At 32.4% G+C, this 26,049-nt stretch overlaps 6 protein-coding genes across 14 annotated transcripts; 4 read left to right on the top strand and 2 right to left on the bottom strand.

Moving 5' to 3' along the window:
* Window positions 1-99: 99 nt before the first annotated feature.
* LOC136782341 (macoilin-1) lies at window positions 100-8,583 on the top strand. Its single transcript, XM_066741720.1, has 12 exons — window positions 100-369; window positions 758-899; window positions 988-1,114; window positions 1,173-1,302; window positions 1,378-1,444; window positions 1,519-1,726; window positions 1,806-2,067; window positions 2,153-2,395; window positions 2,536-2,712; window positions 2,956-3,237; window positions 3,309-3,502; window positions 3,582-8,583. Exons 1-12 carry the CDS (start codon window positions 290-292, stop codon window positions 3,842-3,844), a joined length of 2,175 nt encoding a protein of 724 aa, XP_066597817.1. The 5' UTR covers window positions 100-289; the 3' UTR covers window positions 3,845-8,583.
* A 136-nt stretch (window positions 8,584-8,719) lies between these two features.
* Window positions 8,720-10,811, bottom strand: Dcps (Decapping enzyme, scavenger). Of its 2 annotated transcripts, none has more exons than XM_066741722.1 (5): window positions 10,424-10,811; window positions 9,840-10,219; window positions 9,615-9,763; window positions 9,214-9,550; window positions 8,720-9,146 (listed from the first exon to the last, which is right to left on the bottom strand). In XM_066741722.1, the coding sequence occupies exons 1-5, from the start codon at window positions 10,426-10,428 to the stop codon at window positions 8,956-8,958; spliced, it is 1,062 nt and encodes a 353-aa protein (XP_066597819.1). In that variant the 5' UTR covers window positions 10,429-10,811; the 3' UTR covers window positions 8,720-8,955. The 2 variants fall into 2 exon arrangements, with proteins under 2 accessions (XP_066597819.1, XP_066597820.1); XM_066741723.1 differs by having other exon boundaries at window positions 10,366-10,810.
* Sting (sting) lies at window positions 10,696-12,083 on the top strand. Its single transcript, XM_066741724.1, has 2 exons — window positions 10,696-10,837; window positions 10,914-12,083. Exon 2 carries the CDS (start codon window positions 11,019-11,021, stop codon window positions 12,018-12,020), a length of 1,002 nt encoding a protein of 333 aa, XP_066597821.1. The 5' UTR covers window positions 10,696-10,837; window positions 10,914-11,018; the 3' UTR covers window positions 12,021-12,083.
* Window positions 12,084-12,283: 200 nt separating this feature from the next.
* On the bottom strand, window positions 12,284-14,822 carry Thor (eukaryotic translation initiation factor 4E binding protein thor). The gene is made up of 4 exons (XM_066741728.1): window positions 14,683-14,822; window positions 14,170-14,406; window positions 12,737-12,883; window positions 12,284-12,641 (listed from the first exon to the last, which is right to left on the bottom strand). The coding sequence occupies exons 2-4, from the start codon at window positions 14,309-14,311 to the stop codon at window positions 12,592-12,594; spliced, it is 339 nt and encodes a 112-aa protein (XP_066597825.1). The 5' UTR covers window positions 14,312-14,406; window positions 14,683-14,822; the 3' UTR covers window positions 12,284-12,591.
* On the top strand, window positions 14,760-17,554 carry CcnQ (cyclin-Q). 3 transcript variants are annotated; one of them, XM_066741726.1, is made up of 9 exons: window positions 14,760-14,874; window positions 15,119-15,376; window positions 15,467-15,516; window positions 15,712-15,779; window positions 15,847-15,980; window positions 16,055-16,152; window positions 16,228-16,446; window positions 16,531-16,761; window positions 16,834-17,554. In XM_066741726.1, exons 5-9 carry the CDS (start codon window positions 15,854-15,856, stop codon window positions 16,927-16,929), a joined length of 771 nt encoding a protein of 256 aa, XP_066597823.1. In that variant the 5' UTR covers window positions 14,760-14,874; window positions 15,119-15,376; window positions 15,467-15,516; window positions 15,712-15,779; window positions 15,847-15,853; the 3' UTR covers window positions 16,930-17,554. The 3 variants fall into 3 exon arrangements, with proteins under 3 accessions (XP_066597823.1, XP_066597822.1, XP_066597824.1); XM_066741725.1 differs by lacking the exon at window positions 15,712-15,779; XM_066741727.1 differs by lacking the exons at window positions 15,119-15,376; window positions 15,467-15,516; window positions 15,712-15,779 and having other exon boundaries at window positions 14,764-14,874.
* Window positions 17,555-17,756: 202 nt separating this feature from the next.
* Window positions 17,757-24,997, top strand: LOC136782244 (uncharacterized). 6 transcript variants are annotated; one of them, XM_066741544.1, is made up of 12 exons: window positions 17,757-18,203; window positions 18,928-19,147; window positions 19,229-19,287; window positions 19,358-19,541; window positions 19,604-19,776; window positions 19,857-19,946; window positions 20,024-23,542; window positions 23,665-23,928; window positions 24,012-24,064; window positions 24,170-24,370; window positions 24,451-24,697; window positions 24,768-24,997. In XM_066741544.1, the coding sequence occupies exons 2-12, from the start codon at window positions 18,998-19,000 to the stop codon at window positions 24,991-24,993; spliced, it is 5,166 nt and encodes a 1,721-aa protein (XP_066597641.1). In that variant the 5' UTR covers window positions 17,757-18,203; window positions 18,928-18,997; the 3' UTR covers window positions 24,994-24,997. The 6 variants fall into 6 exon arrangements, with proteins under 6 accessions (XP_066597641.1, XP_066597639.1, XP_066597638.1 ...); XM_066741543.1 differs by having other exon boundaries at window positions 17,762-18,203; window positions 20,024-20,519; window positions 20,598-23,542; window positions 24,012-24,370; XM_066741542.1 differs by having other exon boundaries at window positions 17,761-17,981; window positions 24,012-24,370.
* The last annotated feature ends 1,052 nt before the right edge of the window (window positions 24,998-26,049 follow it).

The following is a 26,049-nucleotide window of genomic DNA, read 5'->3' as shown; positions in this document are numbered from 1 at the left end:
TTGCAGTCGTTACATGTGGAAGCAGTTTGTTAGTTTGGGTGGATTTGGATAAAGGCGCTCGTTTTCCTGCTGATTAGCGCCATTTCCATCCTGGACCAATCAGCTGCTCGATAAAGCTCCGTGGTATCTCGACATACATATGTGTTCACAGACGAATGACAACAAAAGAGACTATAGAAATTCAGAGAGGTGCATTTTTTAAGGAAATTCGCGGAGATTGAGATTTTCTTCGTTCTGTTGCGGGTCGTAAATCACATTTTATCAATTGGGGTGAAAGTGTCGGGGGAATATGAAGAGAAGAAATGTCGAGTGCGGTAAGCTTCGGAGGCCCTTGAAACGCAACAAGCTAACCGAGGGGATCTACGGAAGGTAAATTTTGTCCGCCATATGCGTTAGCAGTTAAATAGCAATTCATTAAAATATTCAAAGCACGAATTTTCACATTTATATGGATACAATGAACATATTTGTTCTCCTTTACTGTTTTCCACTCCCACTCCATCACAACCACCCACACCATCTCGTGCCTTCTGTTTTCTACCTTCCTGTTGACTTTGCTTATCTGATGACATGTTTTGACATTTTCCAAAACTATTCAGTAGTTTATTCTCCTAGCAATATCTATATGCTTTAGACTTCCTTTATTACCAGTTTGGTAAACTATTTTATCATAGAAAACTAAAGAATTATAAATGTTCAAATAACAATGATAGATTCTTTGTCAACACTTATGTTATCGTGAAACTTTTATTTTCAGTACCTTGCTTTATTTGAAGTTTCTTCTATTATGGGCCCTGGTGATTTTGGCAGATTTCATTTTAGAATTCCGTTTTGAATTTTTATGGCCATTTTGGCTGCTTCTAAGAAGTGTCTACGATTCATTCAAATATCAAGGCTTGGTATGTAACAAATTATTAATTATTCTGTTAATTATTTTTCTGCTGTTGAATATATACAGGATTAATAATTATTGATTCATGATTTCAGGCCTTCTCTGTATTTTTCATTTGTATCGCCCTCACATCAGATATGATCTGTTTCTTTTTTATCCCAGTACATTGGCTTTTTTTTGCGGCCAGCACTTATGTTTGGGTGCAATACGTTTGGCATACAGGTAAATTACAATCATGAATCAAAAGTTTAGCAAAAATAATTATGTTTTTTATTCATAGACAAAGGAGTATGCCTCCCAACTCTGATGCTTTGGATATTATTTCTATATATAGAGGCAGGGGTTCGGTTGCGAGATTTGCGCCACATGCCTTTCCATTTGGATCTTTGTCGACCATTTGCTGCTCATTGGTAATAAAATCATTTGAAATTGATAACTTGATAATTAGCTTCTACATCAACTTTATGATATTTATTCATTTACAGCATTGGTTATCCTGTAGTAACATTAGGGTTTGGCTTTAAGAGTTATGTTGGCTACAGAATAAGACAGGTTGGTTTATTAATTAATGGAACCAAATTGTAAAAAAATGAAAGCTGAGGAATAATTTTTATTGATTTTCATAGAGAAAACAGAAAGATGTAGCAAAAGAAAATGAATTTTATCTGCAACTGCTTCAGCAGGCATTGCCTATGGAGCAACAGACTAACACAATACAGCAAATGCAGCAGGTTCAATTGCAAGCACATGTTGCATCGTCTATAGAACAACACACAAAAGCACAGTCAAATAAGTCTAACTCGCAGTACAATCCAAGCCTTGAAAAAAGCAGAGGTATATTAGAAAGAAATTTGATTAAATTTTCTATTGTGACTAAATTTAACTAATTATTTAATGTTTATTTTTTATTTAGGAGGTAGTAATCCTTCCATAGAAACAGCTGTACAAAATGGCAGTATACAGCATAATGGTACTCAAATCACAGTACAAGCACAAAATGCCACCAGCAAAAGCAATCATAGAAAATCTTTAGAAAAAAGTGAGAAGCAGGAGGATCAGCATAATAAACATAATGTAGTAAATATTTCACATTCTGAAAAGAGTGAAAAGAAATTCATACATAGTAATGGATCATCGGTACAACACAGTGATGTTCAGCTTATCGAAAGAGTTGGGTAAGTGAAATGTAATCTAAATTGATAAAATGAGATTATGCTTTGATCTCTATGTATATAATAAATTCCGCATCAAATTATTTAGATCTGTCAATGATTTTGACGCTAATGAAATAGAAAAAGACAAATCAGTAAAAGGTGGTGGTTGCCATTCATCAGTAAAGTCTCAATTGAATGGCTCGACCGTTTCCAAATGGAATAATGTAAAAGAAAATCGAGATTCGTCGAACACGAATACCACGCAACGTGAAAGGAAGCCGCGACAAGTAAAAAACACAACAGAAATCACGACAGAACAGCAAAAACAGCAAGATGAATATTGTCAAAGGTATAAAATTCTTGGAGGTTGGTTATCCCATACAATTTTAATCAAAGGAAAGTTAATTGGATTGAACAAGATTTAAATTAATTAAATCATCTCAAATCATATACCTGAGTCTTAGACATATTTTAATATCATTGAAATAGGCTACTGGTGTGTCGCAGGCTCGAGGCGGACATCAAGCGCTTGAAGTCAGATCTACAGTCGAGCAGGCAAGTTGAACAAGAGTTAAGATCGCAGGTCAATACTTTAATGAATGGTGAGCGTCAGGCAAAGGGCGATATTCAACAGCTCCAGCACGACAATGATCAATTGCAGAGCAAGTGAGTGTTTCAGAAATTAATGAAATCCGTGTTAAATTAGCATCTACTTGAGAGAATACATTATTGTAGTATAACTGTTATGATAATTAGTAATTAAATATGTAACCTGTCAATTAAACTGATTTATTAGTTCTAGTACTTCTAGTGTGACTGAAAATAATGTAGTGAAAAAGAATTGGAAAAACACAATCAGTGCCTGAGCGCGTAACTAATATAAAAAAATGACATATTGATGAATTACAGAGTACATGGATTGGTCACTGCGCGGCAGTTGGAAAAGCAGACGATATTTATGCTGGAAAAACGAATTGCTGAGGAGCATAAGCAGCTAACGGCATGCGAAGCTTCATTGGCGTCTGAAAGACGAGCGCGAAGAGCAGCAGAGGAAGCTCGCTCTGCCATTGCCCAGCAGCCACCACAGCCACTTATTCGGCAAGAATGCACTGATCAATGCAAGAATCGCCGTACTCAACTGGAACAAGATATTAAAAGCCTGCAGCGCGAATTAAAGACTAAGGACGACAGGTATTTATAACCATTAGAATTAAGCAGTTAGGCATTTAACAACAAAGTAAATCAAAACAATTTCTGTCCAGATGCAGCGCATTGGAGAAAGACGCAGCTCGTTGCAAAGAAAATCATAGAGAATCGGAGATTCTACTTGCTGCGTTAAATGCTCTTCAGGATAAGAATTCTCATTTGGAGAACAGCCTGAGTGCGGAAACGCGAATTAAACTTGATTTGTTTTCGGCACTTGGCGAAGTAAAACGTCAGCTGGAAATTAGAGAGAGTAAGTTTTCTTTTAAACAAATTTGTATTGATTAAATCTAGAAGTAAGGCTAACGTCGAGTGTGTTTCGTATCTTTAAGGTGTAATGAGATCTCAGGAAAAGGAAATCGAGATATTGAAGGCAAAGATCGCACAAGATCTGGCAGTAATGCCCCAGGATACATTTGGTCCAGCACCAACTTGCGCGACATCGAAGCTTCGGCTGAACAGTGAGGTGCGAGTGGCGACATCGAAAATTCGGACAAATGAGAGCCCTTGCCCTGGTTGCACGGTGTCCAATCTGGACCCAAATGCAACAGCTTATACGCCAAAAGGCTCTCTCGTTGCCTCCACCGAAGCTTAAATCATCCATGACCCCTTCAGAAAAATAGGCTAAAACTTATTTTAGCATGTTTCAAGTGTGTTTCTTTGTGGAAGTCTGATATTTATCCACTTTTTACATTTATGTCCCTTCGCTCGTCGTTGTACTTTTATCATTCTCTCAAAAATGATTAACCTCCTTTATCTTTCCGCACTTTAAATTCTCCCCTGAACGTTTTCACATAATCTTTGTTCAATCCTATCCAAGCTTATTCTAAAAAATTATCTCATCATTCAGTGATAAAATGTATCTTATCAATTTGTATAGCTTCGAATAGAAGATTTTTTGTTCTTTAACCCTAGAAAGGTTGAAAAATTTCACCTTTTGAAAATTAGCGTATAAGTTTATTGTTAAAATGTCAGGGACAGAAATGTTAAAATTACGATAAATTTCTAATTTTATTGTCTTCCATAAGGAACTTTGAGAAACATGTTTTAAATCATGCCTGTCATCTAAAAATATGACTTTGTTAACTACTAATGATACACTGGGTGCGAATATGATCCATTCACCTGTAATGCGTTAATCAAGCAGGTATTATGATACTGTTATTTATTTGCCAAAAAGTACCTAAAATTAAGTTATTACTAACGACTATATTTGCCTACTTCTTTTAATTTTTTATTGGAAGAAAGATCTTTTTCATAGATTCATTGCATTATTCGTACAAATTAACGCTTAAATATTAGTTTAAAAATATTATTTATTACGTTAAATTGAGATTATTAATGACTTTTTAGTTGGTTAAATTAAAATTAAAAGTCCTTGGTAAATTTAGGACATTTGTTGATTTGGAGTTAAATTCTTGTTATCGTTTGATTGGTGCGACAAAGTAACGTGATGCCTGCTGAAAACAATCGATCTGCGCTTTAATCGAAACCTCCAGGCTACCAGCGATAAAAAGAAAATTACGCTCAAGTCGTATTCCGAAGCTAGTCCACCACAAAACGTATTTAACATTGGCAAAGTGAGCCGTTATTATATTATATGTCATCACTTTTAGAAAGACATTGAAGCGACTGCTAAGTCACGTACATCCTTAATGGATTATGGAAATCGTCAAAAACAACCAAGCTTCATTCACATGACATTGTCTAATTTATACTCTGATTTGCATATCTGCTTCCAATTGTCGAGTCTTTCTTTTTTTTATTACAAAATCAACTACTGGTTTTCGAACGGAAATAGTGAAATTACGAATAACTTAACTTATCAGATTTTATAAATTTGTTTAGTATAGAGAATTTAATCGATTTTGTGAAATTAATTTAGATTTACCAACTTTTCTAAGTTTTATTAGTATAAAATATCCTTAATGCGAGTTTTCTTTTTTGCACAGAAATGATAAAATAGGTTTTAAGAGTTGATTTATGGTTAATGACTATTCATATCCCAGCAAGAAAATGTTTACATTGATATCTTAAGTGTCGTTTCTTTTTACTTTTATATGTTCAATCCGCGTGAAAGCCAGTGATTCATATCATTAATATATAGTACATATATATATTTATATATGTAGTATATATACATACACATTTTCACATAAACTCTCTATTTCATCACCTCTTCATATAATATGAATATTATATAAATTTAAGCACTGTCATGACAATTTACTTATTAATAGTTGCTTTAGTGGATCATGACCAAGTAATCAAACAAAATTGCAAACATAAATTTATTTATTGAAGAAAATATTCGTTTAATGTTTTCAATATTGGAACAGTGATACGGAATACGTCTTGGTCATTGTTGGTGCGAAAAACCGTTCAATTTTGCCAATAGATCAATTAAATTTGAATTTGTATTTATCAGATTTATATTTGATTCATCAATAATTCCAATGCACCAATGAATTTAATAATTGATCGAATCTGTTAAATACGAATTAAAATTTACTACAAACTTCAACTGATTTTAAAAAATCCATTTATTTATACCTTTAATCAAACTTAAGATTTACGTCATTTCAGTACTAATTTTTGTTTCATTTTCTCTGTCTTTCCTTTTCTGTTTGGAAATTGTACGAATACTGTCTGAAATCTAATGATCCGTTTGTGATAATAATTATACGTCATGATTTAGTGCAAGATCCATACGCACACACAGATCCAGCTAATTGCTAAAATATAAATCCCTCGATTAAAAAATTTAGGATTAATACTCTGGACACAGGGATTCAAATTCGATGTTTTTTTTTATAGATACATTTTTTCTTTAGCATACATATTTCATTCTTATCGATTTCCCTGTGTGCTGGCATCGTGACTTTGTCACAAACTTTTAGCGTTGAGCGAAAGATCTTGGAATTAGGGAAATTATTTAGGAAATTAATTTGATAAATTTTACAGCTAAATTGCACAAGTTGTTCACGTGACATTGCAAAATATATTTAAGGAGCCAAAAATTCATCAACTTTTATTTATTCGTAGCTTTTGTTTATATTTGTTCAATTTACTATGACGTTTTATTGTTCTTGCTCCATTATAGTAAACTAGTGATCCACAAAACGAGTCTTCGGTTTTTGTTTTCCAAGGTTGTTGGGCATTTGTCACGCATGGTCAAAAAGCAGATTACTTTTTTTTAACTTGTTAAGAATAAAACTATACTTTACGATAAGCTGGTTTTCACTAGGTACATTTACTAAAGTGGCATTGCTCATTCATAAATGAACGCATTGTCAACTATTTGGAGTACCTGATATGAAAAACTATATATTTATGTTGAAGTTAATTAAAAGGCTGCATTCATAAGCGATTACTCTTACTATTTAATGGCATAATGATATTAACTGATTTTTTGTGATAAATACACATGAGTATGCTCTCATTAACTGCAAGAGTTTAAAATCTATTGCAAATGGGTGCCTACGAAGTGTATAAATTAGTAATAATGTAATATTCCTATGTATTTTATTATTAATCGTTTGATTAATCCACTATAAGGAGGTAGGTTTATGAGAGATAATTTTGTTTCGAGGCACGTACTTAATTCACAACGCGTACAAGATTTATTAAGTCAAGCACAATATTTTTGATACCCTTATCTAACTCTAATTTATTGTTATTGTTCATTTTGGTCCTAAAGAGACAATAAATCTTTTTAACGCGTAAGCGTTATAATTCAGATCTTCGGATAATCCGAATGATCATTCTTCTTCTTTGCCATCATCATTTTATTCTTACGTGCTTCCAACATTTATGTACTTATTTATTTTGGCTTGCTTAGCGATTATTGAAGGATAGACATGCTGTATATAACAATTAACAGTATATGTTCAAACAATTGATCTCACAATTTTTTAATGACCATGCGAACAGATGCCCTTCTAATTTCTGGAGCAAAGAGATTTTTACTCAAAAAAATATTCAATAATCTTGGTATAAACATGCGAAATAATCATCACTGCTCCATTTTAAAATTAAATTTTACTTGTTGAAAAAATACTAATATTTCTGATAACAGTTAAATAACCGAATCTTTCGTTAGTTTTTATTTTCTTTAATGAATTCATTGAACAATTTTATCCGAGTAGCTATACGTTAATGATAGCTAATAAACATACATATGAATATATATATAAATACATATATATTTTTCTTTTTCTAACAATTTTCTATACTTTGGGATATTTAATTCAATTTCGTATGTATAGAATTAGCCAAGAATCTTCCTTGTCATTTTTAGAGAGTATGTGTGTGCGCGTGTGTGTTTAAAAGAGAGAGAGAGAGAAAGAAAGAGGGAGTAGCTCCCTTACATTAGTCTTGATATATTGTTTTATTTTATTGCCAAATTTGTATGTAATTTGAAAGTTTTTGTAATTGGATTACCTGCAGATAATGAGATAATAGAAAATTCAAATGCACAAAAATGTTTCTCGAGTTTATAATACAATATAATACCTCATTACAAATTAATAAATAAAAAACAACTATTTCATTGGTATATTTTCTAATAGTAATCGGTATAATTTCAAGCTATCATGTGTTTCCAAGATCTTGTTAAGCAAAACACTAAACATGATAAAACTAATAAACGACAGCTAATATTGTGTTTGTACCATGTACCACCGTATCTGCGATAGAAGTATTTATTAAAAACTAAAATTCCTAAACTGTACTATCTCTTATGGTTCATGCATCTCGAGTATGCAATATGAACTCTTGCGAATTCGTTTGTCATCTTTATGTGAGATTCGCAAAGCGTTTTTATAAAACTTTGAATAAATCGAAATAAAGCGAAAAATACATCACAAAAAAGTAAAACACACATTTACCGATTTCACACAAATTGCATTAAGCTTAACAGCTGTATATCACAAGAACTATATAACCGCCTTTTACTATTAATTTATTTTTTCTTTATTACATTAAGGATTTTTCTTTGTTTTACACAATTTCTGATAGACTGAAGCTTTAACTTGATAGTTGCAGCGTGCATAATTAATTTTTTTACGAGTAAAATTATGCAAGATATTTTTTCTTTTCTTTTAAAATCTAAAAACACATTTTTTATACGAGACAAGCTGTATTGAAATTTTTTCTGTATTTTCATGCATCATCCCTCTTTGATAAGTTAGTTTCCTTTCATTTAATCTATAATTATTTATTTCGCACCTTCTTTTTTTAATTTAAAGAATAACGTTCATTTTCGCTTAAACTTTTCTCATTGATACATTCAGACACAAACTTATTAATTTTCATGAATGCGTTATAATGAATGTAGCTTTACATAAGTATCATTAAAGGTCTGTAAAAAGTAAACAATTTTGGTAGTTTGCAAGAATTTTGCTCCTGTGTGTGTCAAGTTTAAACAATTGCTGTAAAATAATAAAGGAGTAAAGAAAAAACAGCGACATACCATTTACGAGCATTGCAAAAAAATGAATTTATTTTTCCTTGTCTAAATAAGTTATTTACAAAGTTTAATGTTCTTGATTAGCTTTTGCAATTTACCTTAAAGAACAAAATAAGGGTATATTTAAATTAATATCGAAGTCTCACTACTGTTTCTTACTCAATATTAATGTTAAAGTATAAAATTTGGATTTAGAAAAATATTGTTTATATCAGTAATGCAATGATTCCTATTTTTTACGATTCTGCTTCTGTTGTTTCTGTTTGCTCATTGTCTTTTTCTAAAATACCAATTTCCTGGAACTTTTTAAATAACAAATCTCCTTTGAATACAACGAAAGAAAGAACTGCTTTTTTATAATAATCTGGTATTAATTCTATATTTGATATAACTGAGCTTAATAGGTGCGCTTTCTCCACAAATATACCTGAAAAAAGATTTGAAATTATTACTATATTATACTATAAAATAATTGGTTTATAATGAATACTAACCTGGAGTATCAAACATTAAATAGCTAAAATGAACATGTAAGTAATAATAAGATGGCTGGTAATGAAGATAAAGTCTGAGTTGTGATGCAGGAATTCCAAATTTTTCTGTGATAGCTTCAGTGCCTGCTTTTTGTATATTTTTTAATAAAGGTAAGTGAGTCTCGTTCAATTCTCTTATGCATGTAATATTTTGATAGGGCAAAGCTATCAATTTTAAGGTGCTTAATGTTTTGTCCCATTTTAAGTCAGTTAATAATACAAATCCAACATCTTTGTCTTTATCCTGATAAATTATATTCTCTTGTTCTGCCTTACCCTCCAAAATATTATCTATCCACTATAAATAAAAATTTTTTTATTTCAAGTATATTGTTTATGTGAAAGTTTTTCAATCCTTGTACCTTTAATGAAAATGTATCCATTGATTTAATGTATGGTGAAACCACTTTCTCATAAAGTTCATAAGTTTCGTTGATTATATGCAGCTCCTTTTTTATGAATTTGTCAATATGTTTTGGAGTTGCTGGATGTATAACTATAGTGTTTAAACCTGGAGGAAAATATTTAAACTATTATAATAAAGTTTCTAGTGGATTGGAGGAGAAATCATGAAGATTTAAACTTACCATTATATTCCCTTGTTGGAAAGCATTCATAATTTCCATAAACATCATTTGTATACAATTTTCTTAAAATTGTACTTTCATTAAAAAAGCCTCTTTTTAAAAATAACTCTTCCATAGGAAAATTCTTTTTTTCCAGCACAACAACTGCTGGACATTCATGGCCTTTAAAAATCCCTTCAATACAGATCTGCTTTCTGTATGTATTGTTTTGCAAAATTCGTTTCATCTCGAAAGTTGATAAATTCACTTCTTTTTCATGAATGCTATCATTATTTTCCGATGAACTTTCGTCTAATTTTGCTTTTTTCGCCGGTGGACACTCCACTTTTTCTTCAATATCTAATACTTTTTCCGCCATACCTTCTAGAAAAATTGTAAGGCTGCAAAGAAAAGGGTTAAATTGTTAATTGTTTACCGATTACTATTGATTGTCCTCAATTATTAATGTCGGAGCAGCGCTTAAACGTATGTGCTATATAATGTCTCTAAAAGATATTTTATTTTTATTGCACTTATAAGTACTGACACCACGAAAGTTCAACTAGTTTAGTCGCTCGCGTTCGGTACATCAGCATCACACATACGCCATTACGTTTTATGTTGGGTTATGCTTAGTTGGTTATGTTTGGCTTGGCCCTTTAGTGTCCGATCCCGATGGTGTCCGAGTACGCAGTAATGTAATTTATGTAATGTTGACTGATGTTGCGCTAATCAGTCTGGTTTAACCTTTAACCGTGTTTTTAATTATACAACAACAATATCTGTCAAAATCGACAATTAAACTAACAAAAGAATTTAAAAGAAAGGTTCCAAAATACAAATTCTTTCTATACTTTAAAGTCTGGGTTTTTATATTAGACAGTCAATAATCAATGTACTTATTGAAATGGAAATATCATCGACACAATAAGTAATTGCTGTCGAGACACTACCGGGACTGACGGGACTCTTGATAGGGTTGATAGTAAGAATATTCAATTTTATTATGTCCAAAGAAGGTAACAGTATATATAAATTCTAACAATTTTAATTTGTACAATTTATTCAAAATATTTACAACATTTTTTTTTTCAGCCTCTTGTATAAATATGATATTGTTTTAGAGTGCCTAACAATTAATAGGTGACTTAAAAGTTTGTACAATATAAAATTATCATAATTGCAGAAGTTACATTTAAAATGCCTGATACTTGTAGTAATTTTTTAAGTACGAAACAGGTAGTATTAATATTTTTCTCAGTTACTGGAGTTATCATTATTACTGAAGTATTGTTTAGATTATTATATTTTGGGGTTATTTTTTGTAACTCACAAATTATACAACAAGATATTACCTTAAGTTTGGAAGATCTACTAAATATTAATAGAGCCTCGCAAATTCTAGTTATTACAGTTGCTATTTTAAGTGCAATAGCCATAAAGGTAACTGGAACTGTGTGTTTAAACAAAGAATTTTGGGAAGTAAAACCAATGATATGGATAATATCTTTAATATTAGCTATAACCATATTAAAATTAGTAAACATTTTTAAAAATATGTCTTTTAATACATTAGAAAATATGAATGGATTAGACATAGGAACTGGCCTTGCATATAGCTATTACTATGGGTACTTAAGAATAATGTTGCCCTCTACTGGAACTAAAAGTAAAGGACTAGTGGAAGCTATAAATGCATATGAAAGCTTTCACAATATCCAAATACCTGTAAAAAAACTATTCATATTGATTCCAAAGTCATCCTACATACCACCAGATTTGAAAGAGGTGTCATATGAGTGGATGGAAGCTACTTCTACTTTAGAACCAAAAACACAGGATAGAAGCGGTGTTAAAAATAGAGTTTACCATAATACTGTTTATAAAATTCAAGAAGGAGGATTGGATAATAGTGTCAGTGCACCAGTTTTTGTTGTAGCAGAAGGAGCACAGCCACTAATGACTTTTTATGAAATTATGAGAAATGTTAATCCACATTCACCTATTTATGAAAAACATAAAGCAGAATTTGTTGATATATTTTACAAAACACTTAAAAACTTATTGTTTAATGATCTTGAATGCAGGGAAATCTGTGAATTAATATATTACGATGATTATAATTCTAATAAAAGAAGAATAAATGTGGCAGAGATTATACTTCAAAGAATTAAAGCCATTAAGGATGATGAACAGCTCTAGTCTAAAGTACCATAAGAACTTGTGATCTTCCAACAGCTCATGACATTTGTGACATTTTTACAATGTTTTATTAAAGAGTTTATATTTTTTAACCATTTATCTTATATTACTATAAAGTTTGCTGTGTAATTTTATACAAATAAAAAAATAAAATACTGTTATATTAATAAGTATTTATTATTCTGTATTAAAAAATAATATAAATGGCACTTAGAACCATGATAACAGGAAAAGATATGGTTTTGTTTTAATATTCTCGTGTATCAAATTACAAAATATATAAAATATTTTATATACTTTTCAGTTTACAATTATACATTATTTTCACAGATTTTTATTTTCGTTATAGATACTGAGTCTAGAATAGTTATTTATAGATTTATACAACATTAATTCGCACGCATTTTAGCCGTAAAATTACATGAAAAAAGATTTAGACTACCTATTTGACACAATGATCTGTATTCAATTGACTCACTCGTATAGCACCAACTACACGTATAGTAAGAAATCTTATTTAATTTAATGAGAAATGAACACATTTCAATCACAAATACCATTGAGTATTTTATCACATATCCATTTCAAACTGTTCAGGGGTCTCCTCAATAATTAAACCATCTAAAAGAAAATCATGGAAATAAAATATAAAATAATGTAGTAAAAGCACTTAGCACGCAAATTATTCATAAGATACTGATTCATTTTGTACAAACCTTTATTAGGACTTTTGGCTCCTGATATATCTGATGTTGCTCTAAGAAGATCCGTTGGGATGGACGGCATATTTCGAGGAGGAGTTTGCGAAATTGGAGAATTTCGTAGATTCATCAAGAACGCTCGCTCGTATACAATTCGTGTTCCTGTACAACAGAAATCAAACTATTTAATAACGGAAGGCTGTATTATATAATTTATAAATAATTCATTGATTAGTTGATATTCTCTTATAGGAAGAAGTATTTTCTTTTAAGATTATCTATGTTTTTTGTTTTCTACTCCTTAGAAGTAATATAAATATAGGATTTGCCACTTAAAACGTCCCAAAACATGAACATAAAAATATTTTATTTCTGTAACTATAAAAGTTCTCAATTTTTTGCACAAGACCTCCCTGAATGAGAAGGAAAAGGACTTCGGAAAAAGTCCATGCAACAAATTTTAAAACGACGATAAACTAATTTATACATCTATGATCTTATGTGTTTTGGTTAGTGGAGCATAGATATTAGCTTGTAATCTGATATTTTTATTATAAATTTTTATATACGTTATATATACAAAACTACATATGTACTACTGATACGTAGAAGTAAAACCCCCTACTAGAGTATTATATGGCATGACAGATCAGTATGAGTCGAAAGACTCAGGACTCATTAGCCACGCGTTGAGATATCGAAGGTTCCTTGATTGCTGTTATAAACTCTTTGTGTGACATAGTTCTGCGCCAATTCTATTTACAGGAAATATATAGGAAAAAAAGCTTAAGTAATTAAAAAACTACAAAATTTTTGAGTATTTACAGTAAATAAAATGTTACTATGGAATAAAATTCTTCCTATTCCGCCTTCTCATTGATTAAGTATAGCTAAGTAAAACTTATAACATTTTTTAACCCCTTCATCTTTGTTTAAGATTTTTGGAATGCCACGAATTAATCTCTCACCCGGTATATATTTTTCTTTCAACGTCGCAATAGGCTTGCACACTTTCTGATAAACAACAAACATGTGCCCGCGCGTGTTTATATATGACATATATATATACACGTGCATCTGAATAAATGTTAAGCATAATACTAGGTTTGTGTACAACTTCAAGGTCATTCGGCTTATGCGCAACAAATGAAAAATCATACTTTTTTTTCAATCAAACATTACTAATTTTAAGAAACCACCTTTAAGATAAAAATAAAAATACTTTTGTTCATCCGTCACTATCCTAATAATATTGTTATTGTTTGTTGTACTATCGATGGTACATAAAAAAGTTTTTTCAAACAGTTATTGGTTTCTTTGTCGTTGATTACATTAATATAGGCTTTCGGGATAATATTGTTCTGGACAATGACGCGTAGGATAAAAGGTATAAGCTACATTTTAATACTGAGAATATATGAATAAATAATGAAGGAGGACTAACTAACCTCCCGGTGTTGTGGAATACAAAGTTCCACCCGGAGTGGAAGAGTAATCTACCGGCATCTGATTAGGGTCACTGATAACGACCCTCTTGGAAGGTATACTTTGGCTCTGGGTAGCCTGCCTTGCAATTGGTGACGCCGACATTTTTACCAATATACAGAATATATATACACGATTTTAAACAAATGAAATCCACAACAATGGACTATTCAGCTTTGCTTTCCCTTTGTCTAGTCGTCCTGCGAAAATCGAAGAGAACAAACCACTGTTAGCACGAGTCTTTAGGCTAATAATAAAGAAATTCGCCCTCATGAGTGTGAGCGAATTTCATTTCTCCCTTTGCCAATGATTAAAATTATCATTATTTATTGATTGCGAATGTATGAAATATTCTTTACGTAATAAAGATAAATATTGGCTTGCTCATTTACGATAGAAATGTTTTTAATTATTATTTTGATGGCCAAACACTGTCTCTCACGAACAAAGAGTTGCTGGCTCTCATCATGACTAACCTTAGTAACCTTAGTAAAAGCACAAGACCCACGAGACGACCCGACTAAACTGCTATCTGTTATAAAACTGGAAAGGAGAGGAAAAAAGCAACAAACCACTCAAGCGCGTGGCATCGCGACGGAATAGAGCAGAAACAGACAGACGCAGAGAAGTTGCTGATAGCAGAAGGGGAAATTGAATCGGGCGATAAGGTCAGTTCTCGTAGCTCGCATTTCTCACCGTCGATAAGCGTGTTTAATCGAACAATTTATATCATTTACATACGCCAAAATCATTTCAACATAACCTCCAAATAACTTCCTCATAATACTGCCATACCATTATATTTTCCTTTATTTCAATTATAAATTCTATAATAAAAATCGATCCTTAGTATTCCTACCGACCCTACCCGCCAATCATGTTCATCTCTATTTTTTTGTTCTTTTTGTGTAGGTTCAGGAGCGAACTGTTCTTATTTGCCCGTTTTCATCTCTATACAGCTAATGTTTATATGCTCTCATTCGTTGATTCGTCGAGTCACGTGATCGAACATCTTTCGAATTGAATTCATTGGTAGAGATTAAGAGAGTGGGGGGAGGTAGAGTAGATCCATGCTGTAACTTTCTATGGATTTCTATACTACTAACGCTACTAACGAATATGGCCACTTGTTTATACACGCAATTTAATTCAATGCAGTTTGTATCATAGGTTCGTATTCAAGACCCACAATTTTTGTTATTCAAGACATTAAGTCCTTGGCTTAAAAGCTTCGAGTAATATATTTTGAAATCGTGATAGCAAATGCTTGTGATGAATCCTACTGAACCTAACAACACGGAAACACTGAGGTAAAATTTCAGTATTAAATTGTTTTGTAGAGGTTAGGAATGTTAAGGTTATACGTCTTAATTTACCGGCTTCTTATAATTACTTGAAATAATTATTATTGTCTTTTCTGCAAATACAAATTTGAGAGAAAAATAAGCAATTTTCTTTGATTGGCTTTTTGATATTGGTACATATATTGTAATCGATGTCTTTAGGTCATTGACGTTACAACTTTAACATCGTCTTATTCGCATTTCACATCACATTCTTTTCTGGTCAAACGGTACTCAGAATATTGTCTTTCTATTTTTCAAATTACTTTAAGATCTTATAAAAAGTATTTTTTTTAGCTCCAAAATGAAAGATGTCATTGATGTATTAGCATTGCAGAGAGAAAAAAGGAACACGTTTCAGAAAAGTATTATAATTGATTATACAAAGGCCAGTGATCACTTCACAGTATCAAGATTTATTTTTGAATGTGGTATGTTTAATATTTATAAAATGAATTTCTCACTACCTTGAAAAGTATGTCTTATTTATATTTACTCAACACAGGATTAAAGCTGAATGTACATCCGCTAACAATTGCCACTTCAGCTACTCTATATCACAGATTTACCAAAGAAGCTACCCCGCAAGGATATGATAATTATGTATGATGCTTTATAAATAAATTTCTTTGTTCAAACATTTATGTAGTAGTTACTAATTTTTTCTTAATATTGCAGCTAATAGCATCAACATGTCTTTATCTTGCTGGCAAAGCAAAAGATGATGCTATAAAAATAAGAGATATAATGAATGTATCTTATAGCACACTTCATAGAGGATCGCAGTTGTTGGAATTAGGAGACCAATACTGGAGTATGCGGGATGCAATTGTGCAAGCAGAACTTTTAATCATGAGGATGTTAAAGTTTCAAGTTACAACTGTTCACCCACACAAGGTATACATCTATATGTATTTTTGTATAGTATAATGTATTACACATGATAAAATATTGTCCAATTTTTCTTGTATTTCTGTTAAGTATTTACTTCACTATCTGAGATCCTTACAAGCATGGTTTGGAGAAGAAGAATGGTCAAAATATCCAGTCGCGACAACTAGTATGGCTCTTTTGCAAGATTTTCATCATTCACCAGCTATTCTTGATTATCCGCCAAATTTAATCGCCATCGCTTGCATTAATCTGTCATTACAAATTTATGGAGTTGTGGTTCCACTAATGGATGAATGTGATCAACAGCCATGGTTTAATGTAAGCTTTTTATTTTATTATTTTTTTCAAAAATATGTACGTTTTTTTGTTAATAAATAATTTATTTTATAGGTTTTTTGTAAAGACTTGACAAGGGATAAGCTATGGGAAATAATGGAAAAAGTAATGGCCACATATGATGATGAGCCAGAAACAAGGGACAATTGATGTATACAAAAATATCTACCTTAACAGACATTCATTCCTTACAGATGCATGTATTCCCATAAACCTATTAATTCCAAACATATTTATTATAAACCATGATTTAGAAAGTTGAAAATTTTAATTATGAATTATATAATTATTTAGTTTGTAATTTTTATTTTCAATCATAATTTTTTTGTTTAATTTAGAAAGGTGCAGTTTATTAAAGCGATAATTAGGAGAGTTATTAATTACTTTTTCCTTAACTGCAAAAAATTCATTAAATGTAAATTTATACAAGGAATCTACATTAATCGAATATTGACTGATCGCCGAGTGTCTAAAAGTGAAACAATATACGTATATATTATAGAAAGTTTAAATGTATAAATCTGCTTCCTTCCATTTATCCTACTGTATTCAAGACTTATCATTTTGAATGCTACCATGTATAAATTAAATATAATATTCTTACGCTGTTTCAAATAGAAACTAAATTTTAATAATCAGCATATGATAATTAAAATGTATCCCAACTAATGTAATGAATCCGAAATCCTTAATCTATAATACTAAACAATTCTTATTTTTTGTAGGAACATTTGCCAAATTTGGTGATGTTCAGTTATTATCTAGTGTAATAAAAATTATTTTTTGAATATCTAAAAATTTGAAATTGCTAAGTGACCACACATATTACCACCATGGTACCTTTTTCTTAGCCCTTCATGATGATGGTCAGTCATGACCAGTCATGACGGTCATGTGCCTTTATTTGGGGAGGGGGTCAATCGACGGTGCGCCTGAGCAGCCGCCTGGGCCCGTTTGGCTGTTTATTTAGATATTATATTAGAAATAAAAGTGTAGTGCTTGTGCAAAGTACTGTGACGTGGACTGAGGAGGGTAACTTGAATTTTGATTGGCAAAAATGAAATCTTGCGGTCTAACGATGGTATTTCAAAAAGAACCGTCACTCGACTTGAGTTGAAGCATTAATTTTACAGTTTACGTAACATATACTGTAGTACTTAAAGCTGAGTTGAGTGTGGGATATAGTCCGTAGTAGCCAGCGTGTGAGTGAATACTGTAAGGCGCAAAGCTGGCAAAAGTGGCAAGTGTCAGCTTTCGCAGCTGCGCTGATCGATCCGCTTTCAAGTCATTTCTGCCTTCTACCTTCTTCTAGTTTTATTAATCACCTATCATTCAAGTAATCAAGTATCTAAAGTGAAAGGTTTTATTACAAGATTTTTATCTTTTTAATATTTTCAATTTCTGTTATTCAACGTCAACATTAGGCAAGTTAAGCTAGGTCAATTCTTCAAAAAATTCGTACTTCCAGGCCTAACTACTGGCTATATTAAATTTGTCTATTCCTTTTATCAACCATAATACTGTACTATTGTCAAACCTTATTACACTTTGTTTACAGCTGTTTCTGGTTCATTGTTAGTAAATTGTGTCAAACTTAATAATTATTTGTTTACATGCGCACAGCCTGTGATTAAGCAATTTTTTTTATCCAATCGCTTAAATCGCGTTTCAATTAAGTCGTTAAGGGCCAATTTTTCCACCTATTAGTAAAATTTATCTGTTTGGTAAAGATTAGAAACTAATAAATTCTACTCAATTTCAAGCTTTACCAAACACAAATTTATCAAGACGTTTGCCAATTGGCGAAAAACGCCCGAAGAATGACTCATGTCTCACATTGTCTCGACTTTTATCGATAAGAACTATTAGAAAGCTTATCGTATTTTAATTTCTTTATTGTGAATTGTTAATTGAGTCATTTCCTCTACTTCCTCTCTCAAATTATGTGAAACTTCTCTGTTAAATCTTTCTAATGTTGTTATTTTATTGTGAATGTACCTATATTCATTAGCACCATATCAGCTTAGGAATTTATGTACATATATATGTATATATCTCTTCTGCTTTATACCCCTTTCTTTTTCGTTTTTTCTATGTTTATTTAATTATGCTTTGTTAGTTTTACTTAATTATCAACTTATTTTGCAGCAATATGAATTTCTTGAATTTCTTCTAAAGATTTGTCGAGGTGTATTCTTAGAAGAGACATCGATTAAAAATGGGAAAAGTAAAGAAGAAGCCAGATTTCAATGTAGTGCAAAATTTGATTAGACGAAACTATGAAAAACATGTAGGAAATCTCAAGTCCCAGCGTATTCTAGATTTAATAGCAGAAAGTATTTTTATCAGAAAGGATCATCAAGATTTTGTGAGGATATAATAACTAGATATTTTATTTTATTTCTTAGTCCATAATTTTTACATAATTATATAAATTAATTTATTCCAGAAATTCAATTTGCCAGGTGCTCCAAAAGGAACAATTTTAATGGTTTTTAGTCCAGATGGGTATGTAACTCTAATAATTCACTATTTAAATTAATGATTTTTCTATTAAAACAAAAATGAATAACTACAGAACTAAAATAGCATCAACTCATGGAAACCATAAAGTATACATAACAGATGTAGCTACAGGAAAAAATATAAAAATACTTTCGGGTCATCCTCGTACTCCTTGGTGCATTGCCTTTCATCCATCCTTTGTTGAAATTTTAGCTTCTGGCTGTTTGGGTGGACAAGTTCGTGTTTGGGACTTAAATGTATGTATTATCTTCTCAAAATTAAAAAATTTTAAATTATCAAATAAACACTTGATATTTAGGGAGATTGTGAAATATGGACTGTAAATCATGAAAGTGTGATAGCATCACTTGCATTTCATCCCTGTCAAAAGCTTTTAGTAATAGCAACACATAATGAAATTCACTTTTGGGATTGGAGAAACTCTGAGCCATATGCTGTAGCTCATACGAAGACAGTAGAAGAAAAAGTGAGGTAAATTTATTATAAAGTTTATAATAAATTGCATATTTACTCAACTACTCGTTTATATAATAATGATTTAATTTTTCTAGATATGTTGCTTTTGATAATTTAGGTAGAAAATTAATAACTGGTATTGAAAATATACCTACTAAACAAGATCTGACTAGAAATGTAACCAGGTAAAAATGCAGCAAAATGAATAGTATATTATTTGTTAATGTTTTATCAGATATCTCTAAAGAGTATATATTTTTAGAAATCTACAACATTTGCAAGGATTTAATAGAACCATGACTCATCCTTTAATGAACTATCGGGACAGACTGGTAGTTACACCTGGACAACTACACATATGGTTTGATAGATATCATCAAAGTCTTTTAGCAACAAGCATTTCTAATCGACCATGCAGACCTACAGTAGGAGAACTGAGTCATGTGCCTCCACAATCGTCTGATCAGAATCACCCAGGGCCTTCCAACAGTGATCAGTCATCTACATTGGAAAGAATTTCTGTAGTTCAATCTTATGATAAAGTACCAAAAGAAGAATTAAAAGATTTATGTAGAAAAAGATATAGCCCTCAAGGTAATAGAAGTAACGTATCTGATGATGTACAGATTCCAAGTACTTCTAGAGCATCCCAAACATTCAGGCCTCAAGTTTCTGATACAGAGAATTCATGTGATCGTAATACATCAGAATCAATTAATAACTTCAGATTAATCGATAGACCATCCAGTTCCAATGATGTAAGTAAATCTAATAATTGGAATAAGACAAGATTAATTGATACAATAGTTAACTGTATAATGAAACAAAAAATGCAGAATAGAAAAAACGCTATTGATGAAAGTGAACTTGAACATACTCCATCACCCAGTATTAGTTTTGGAACTGGACTGTCTCACCCCTGGCCTATTGGAAATATGCAAGATTCAACAATCAGGGCCAATGGATCTGTTCCGAATGTTAGAGGAGATCAAAGTAATAGTCAGCTCATGGATGATAGTCAGCCTGGACCATCTAATGTTAGTCGACCTTCCTGTGGCACATCATTATCTTCAGAAATTAACTCTTGCGAAACTCAGTCCACAAACTCCACTACATCCACCGAGCCATGGAGTCATTTGGACGATGAACATTCGGATTTACGACAGACAAATAGACAAACTTACAAACCTGCAATAAATAGTGTTTTCAAACCTTGGGCTAAGGAAGCTCGTAGCTTTTATGTTAATTGCGTCGATGGTAATAGAAATAGAGGGGAAAATAGTGATAGATCTGAAAATAATTCTAATCGACGGAAAGAGCGAGAAGGAGGTAATAATTGGAGAATAATAGTTGAAAGTGATCCTGAAGACAGTACCAGCAATAGACGGAAAAGACGTGCCATAGTGAGGAATAACGGGGAAATCAGTGATACATCTGAAAATTGCTTTAACCGACGGAGAGAGAGAGAGGAGAATGATAGTAGGGAAATCATAGACGAAACGAATTCCGAAGATGAGAGTAGCAGTAGATGTAAAAGGCGTGCCAAGACGGAAAATTTAATCACGTCATACAATAATTCATCTTATAACAAAGGATTTCCAAAACCCTCACCCACTAAATCTAATTTTACGGTTTCTTGTTATTCCGCATTTCAGCCTAATGTACCAAGATTGCATCAAGATAAAGGTGCAGGCCCTTCTAGCTCAACTCCTGAAACCAATGGGGAGCTCAGTAACATTACTGGAGAAATTCCTGGGCAGAGTAATACTTTAAGTACGAATGACTATACTTTGAGGGATACATCTATCGATACTCAGGAGACTCCGGAGAGTCAAGGAACTCCGGAGAGTCAAGAAACTCCGGAAAGTCAAGAAACTCCGGAGAGTCAAGAAACTCCGGAGAGTCAAGAAACTCTGGAGAGTCAAAGAACTCCAGAGAGTCAGGGAACTCCGGAGAGTCAGGAAACTCAGGACACAGGAAGCAGTTCGTCCAGAGCTGAAAATGAGAATCCTTTGCAAAACTCTGGACACCTGGTAAATTCATCGGATAATGAGCAATCCGAACATGGTTACTGGCTATTAGAGGAGAATAGCAATCCAGATTCCAATGAAGATTTAACCAACGAAGCAAATGCTCGAAGGCGAACGAGTCGATGGATTTCCTTAGACCCCACTAATAGTAACGCTGATGATACTAGCGACATAGACGAGCAAACTTCTAGAAATGATCAAGTACACCATGGAGCCAGAACTTCCAACAGGTTATCACCTATCTCTTACAACAACAACGATACAACCATAATATTGAGGAATACACTTGTAAGAACAGATACGGCTGAACGAGTTAACGAACGTTTGGCTCAAAATTCGGTACTTGAGAATGAGAACGATCAAATTGAAACATTGTATAACAGAATGAGACGTCGATATCGACTGAGACCAGGTAGGAATAGCATACCTACTTCCAGGTGGGGGGTTCTGGATCGGATTAGTTCTACCCTGGCTAATGGAAACTCTTCTTCGATGGAACAGGTGGAGCAAAGAAATTCGTTGATAGAGGAGCAGTCGAACAGGATACTTGATATGGATGATAACGAGGAACCTTTAAGTGGAAGTACTAGAAATAACGTAACAATCAGAAATGAGGAAACTAGTTCAAACACTGGTCCTGCTCGCAATAGTGAAATTTTACCTCCAGGAGTAGTTCCTTTAAGAGGACAAATGGAGCTTTTCCGTATGTGTAGCCGAAAATGGGATGACATTGAGAGATATCTAAAGAGCGTACTGAAATATCTACATATCTATGCAAAAATCCAGTTGAAGACTGATAATTCTAATGTTTCATTAACTTCCGATCCTCCGAGCATGTCGACGAGTGGGACAACCAATTCTTCGTGCGGATCGACGATTATTAATACCAAAACTGACGAAATACAATTTGATCCAAATCAGCCATCGACGTCAGTAGGTATTACACAATCGATGGAAAACAATACAATGGATTGTAAAACTCCTAAACAGCCCAAATTGTCTTCTAATGATGAAACAAAGAAAATCTACAAAGTACCAGCAATCGATCATACGAACTCCAATTGTGGTTTTGATATGGTTAACATAATGATTAAGTTAGCTGAAGGTAGATATAAAAAACTCAGACAAATTATGAGTAACGAACGTGGCATCTTGGATATGAATATTATTAACGTCATACGATCCGATCCATATTGGGAGCAGTCGCAGAAGAGAGTTCATCACATTTTGACATATGTAACAATGTTTTTAAAATCAGCCAAAAAACACATGAGACAGAATGCCATTGAATACGTAAACAAGATTTTTATTTTACTTTGTAAAGCTGTAGGGCTAACAGATTTATTTCTACAAAAATTCATGAATCCTTTTGAAGGGATACGTATAAGAAATTCAACAACCTTCATGGGTCTGTATCAACCGAGGCATCTCATAACTCGTTATATTTTTCCCGAAGATTATGCACTTTCTGAAAGGCGGAACTTGTGGGGGTGTAAGGGCGAAGTACTAAATGTTGATAATTTGGAGCGCGAGTTAGTTGGACATTTTTATCATGCAAGAGCTAATAGACATAATGGGGCTGTAAATTCACGCCCTGGCGTTTTAGTGACAGATGTAACGCCAAGAGTTTTATCAATGGATGCTATCTCTACAGAATTGCGGAGGATTTTTGAGAATATGCAGAATAGAAGCCTTATTCATGCTGATTATAATGCATCATGGACATTTTACCTTCAGAATTATGCCAAATGGTACTTAAAATAAATGTATAGTTTGTACGCTTTGCTTATGTGGTTTCATTAAAAAAAAAGAAAAACATTTTTCATTTAACAAATCATTTAGATTCTAGTATTGATAGATGTTAATTTTACAGGTTTTATCCGCAGTACTCACGTAGGTGGAGTATTTCACCACCTCTGTTTCCACCTCAATCAACGGAAGCGCAGAGACAGGAAAATGAAGGAAATCATCAAGGGCAAAGAAATGGTAATTTAGGAGCTGTTCCTGCTTTAATTAGAGGTGTTAGGCGACCTACTATAAGACCAGATGACGTACCAGATCAAAATAGAAACAATGTTTTCATGCCTCTTGAAACAATCGATTCTCATGTATTTGACAGGACGCTATACCGTAGAAGGTTATACTTTTTTGTTTTTAAATCACTACTAATTATTTGTAATTTTTATGAGCGATTAAAATATTATGTTGTAAATTACACAGATTCTTCGCTAGGAATCCTGAAAGAACAAGTACGAGAAATATGTTTCACATAGGTAATAATTATCATCACAGTTATAACAGCAATGAATTTCATCCCGACGAACTCTGGCCTTCCGGTCATTCAATTAATGTTTTAAATCGGGCTTATGTACCACCAGCCTATAGGATACAAGCTTGGGATTATTCCAATAGTTTGATTCCCGATATTTCGGCTTCCCACAAAAATATTGTCGTAGAGGCTTGCACAATTCACAATGATGCCAGTGTTGATATTTCTTCTGATGGAAGCCTTCTGGTTACGTATTCCCCCGAAGATTCTGTCGCCTCCGAAGATTCTATTCTCCCCGCTACTCGATTAAGTAAATAATAATTCTATTTTTTTCTTTTAACTAACAATCATAATAAATTTTTGAGATATAAAAATTAATTACCGTTTTAGGTGTGCATAGTCTGAACTGGGAAAGTATTGGAAAAATAATATGTACAGAAATTGTGCGAAGCAATGTCATCTCAGTATCCTTTTCTCCAACGCAGCAACACATTGTAGTAGGCTTAGCTACTGAACGAAACAGGAATGATACACGCGTTTTCTGTAAGCTTTATAGACCATTGGGTATAATATACAAGCTTATAAATGCAAAAAGAGATACGAGTTACAGGCTATCGGATCTTGCATCAAACAAAAAGTATTCGTAATTTAAAAAAGGAATCTTTTAAATCTAACGTTAAATTTTAATCTTTTCGTATTTTTTTTAGGGATAATCCTGATGAAAGGTCAAGAATTCAAGAATCAATCAGTCTTACCCTTAAAAATGACAGGACTTTTAAGGAAAATACAGGCCGTTTGAGTTACATTCGTCTAGTAAAGCGCTATAATGACGAAATGGGTAATGTTAGCTTGAATTGCATCAGGTGGTGCCCTCAACCTGGCCAGGGAATAGTTTATGGTACGGATACTGGTCTACTCAAAGTTTTATACTAAACATTCAAAAATTCCACGAAGCTGCCCTCTTTTATCAATTACGAATCTTCTAAACATTATAACGAAATGACTATAATAATATTGTTCGTCACGATCAAGTTGCCATACTGATAAAAAGAAGAATAATAGAAACTGGTGTGATAATATTTAAATAAATACATTTATATATATAGATACATATATATAAATATAATTAAGTTCCCATTTTCTAAATCAATTCTTCAGGGATCGAAACTATTATAGTAGATGCTTCCTAAAGTTTCGATACTTGAAAAGCTGACTAATAATATTGACAAAAGTGTGAGAATTTAGATGAAGCATATACTATAAAGGATAATAGGCGCTGTAAAAAGCTATCCTACACGATTTGCGTTATTTATATTTAACGAACTCTAATCATCCTTGTTAATTATAGAATACTTTGTGAATATTAATGATCATTATAATCTAAAAGTGCTAAATTAAGTATCTACGGCATATGCTTTCAATATAATGAAAATAATGCTATGAAAAATTAATTCGTGTCAGCCCAAAATATTCAAATAAAAAATAGAATTCTAAGGAGAAAACTTAAATACAAACTTTTTAGATGCTAATGAGTTTTTAATTTAGGGCGAGACCTATTTTTTTTTTAAGATTTCTTAGAGTACCCTTTTGTATATACGATTTTCGGGCTGGTATGAATTAATATACGATATGTCTGGTTAACTTATTGCAAACCAAAGATTTCATATACAGTGCATGATTTTAAGAATAAAATTCCCATACCGTTTTTTAGTCTAGACATTAATTAAAAATTTATTAGGGTGCATTTAAACCTTGTAACCGCACAGTGAACCGAACGTCGTCGCAAACCTCACATACATGCTGCTGTTTCGATGTGATACATCCCTTATAGATCAAAAATTATATTTGATTCAGAACTTCCCATCGGTAGAGTTGTCTGGCGTATTTCATTTTTTTTACATCGCTAAGGCAATTTATTTTCTAATAGCACTAACAGGAAGTTTTAAAGAAAAGAATTTTATTTTTGAATGATGTTTTAGCTTAGGACTA

Source organism: Prorops nasuta, unplaced genomic scaffold (assembly GCF_024137725.1).
Source record: "Prorops nasuta isolate Cenicafe-Biocafe unplaced genomic scaffold, Cenicafe_Pnas_1.2 PNAS00025, whole genome shotgun sequence".
NCBI lineage: Eukaryota > Metazoa > Arthropoda > Insecta > Hymenoptera > Bethylidae > Prorops > Prorops nasuta.
The sequence above is the reverse complement of the archived record's forward strand: the minus strand, read 5'-3'. Positions and strand labels throughout refer to the sequence as shown.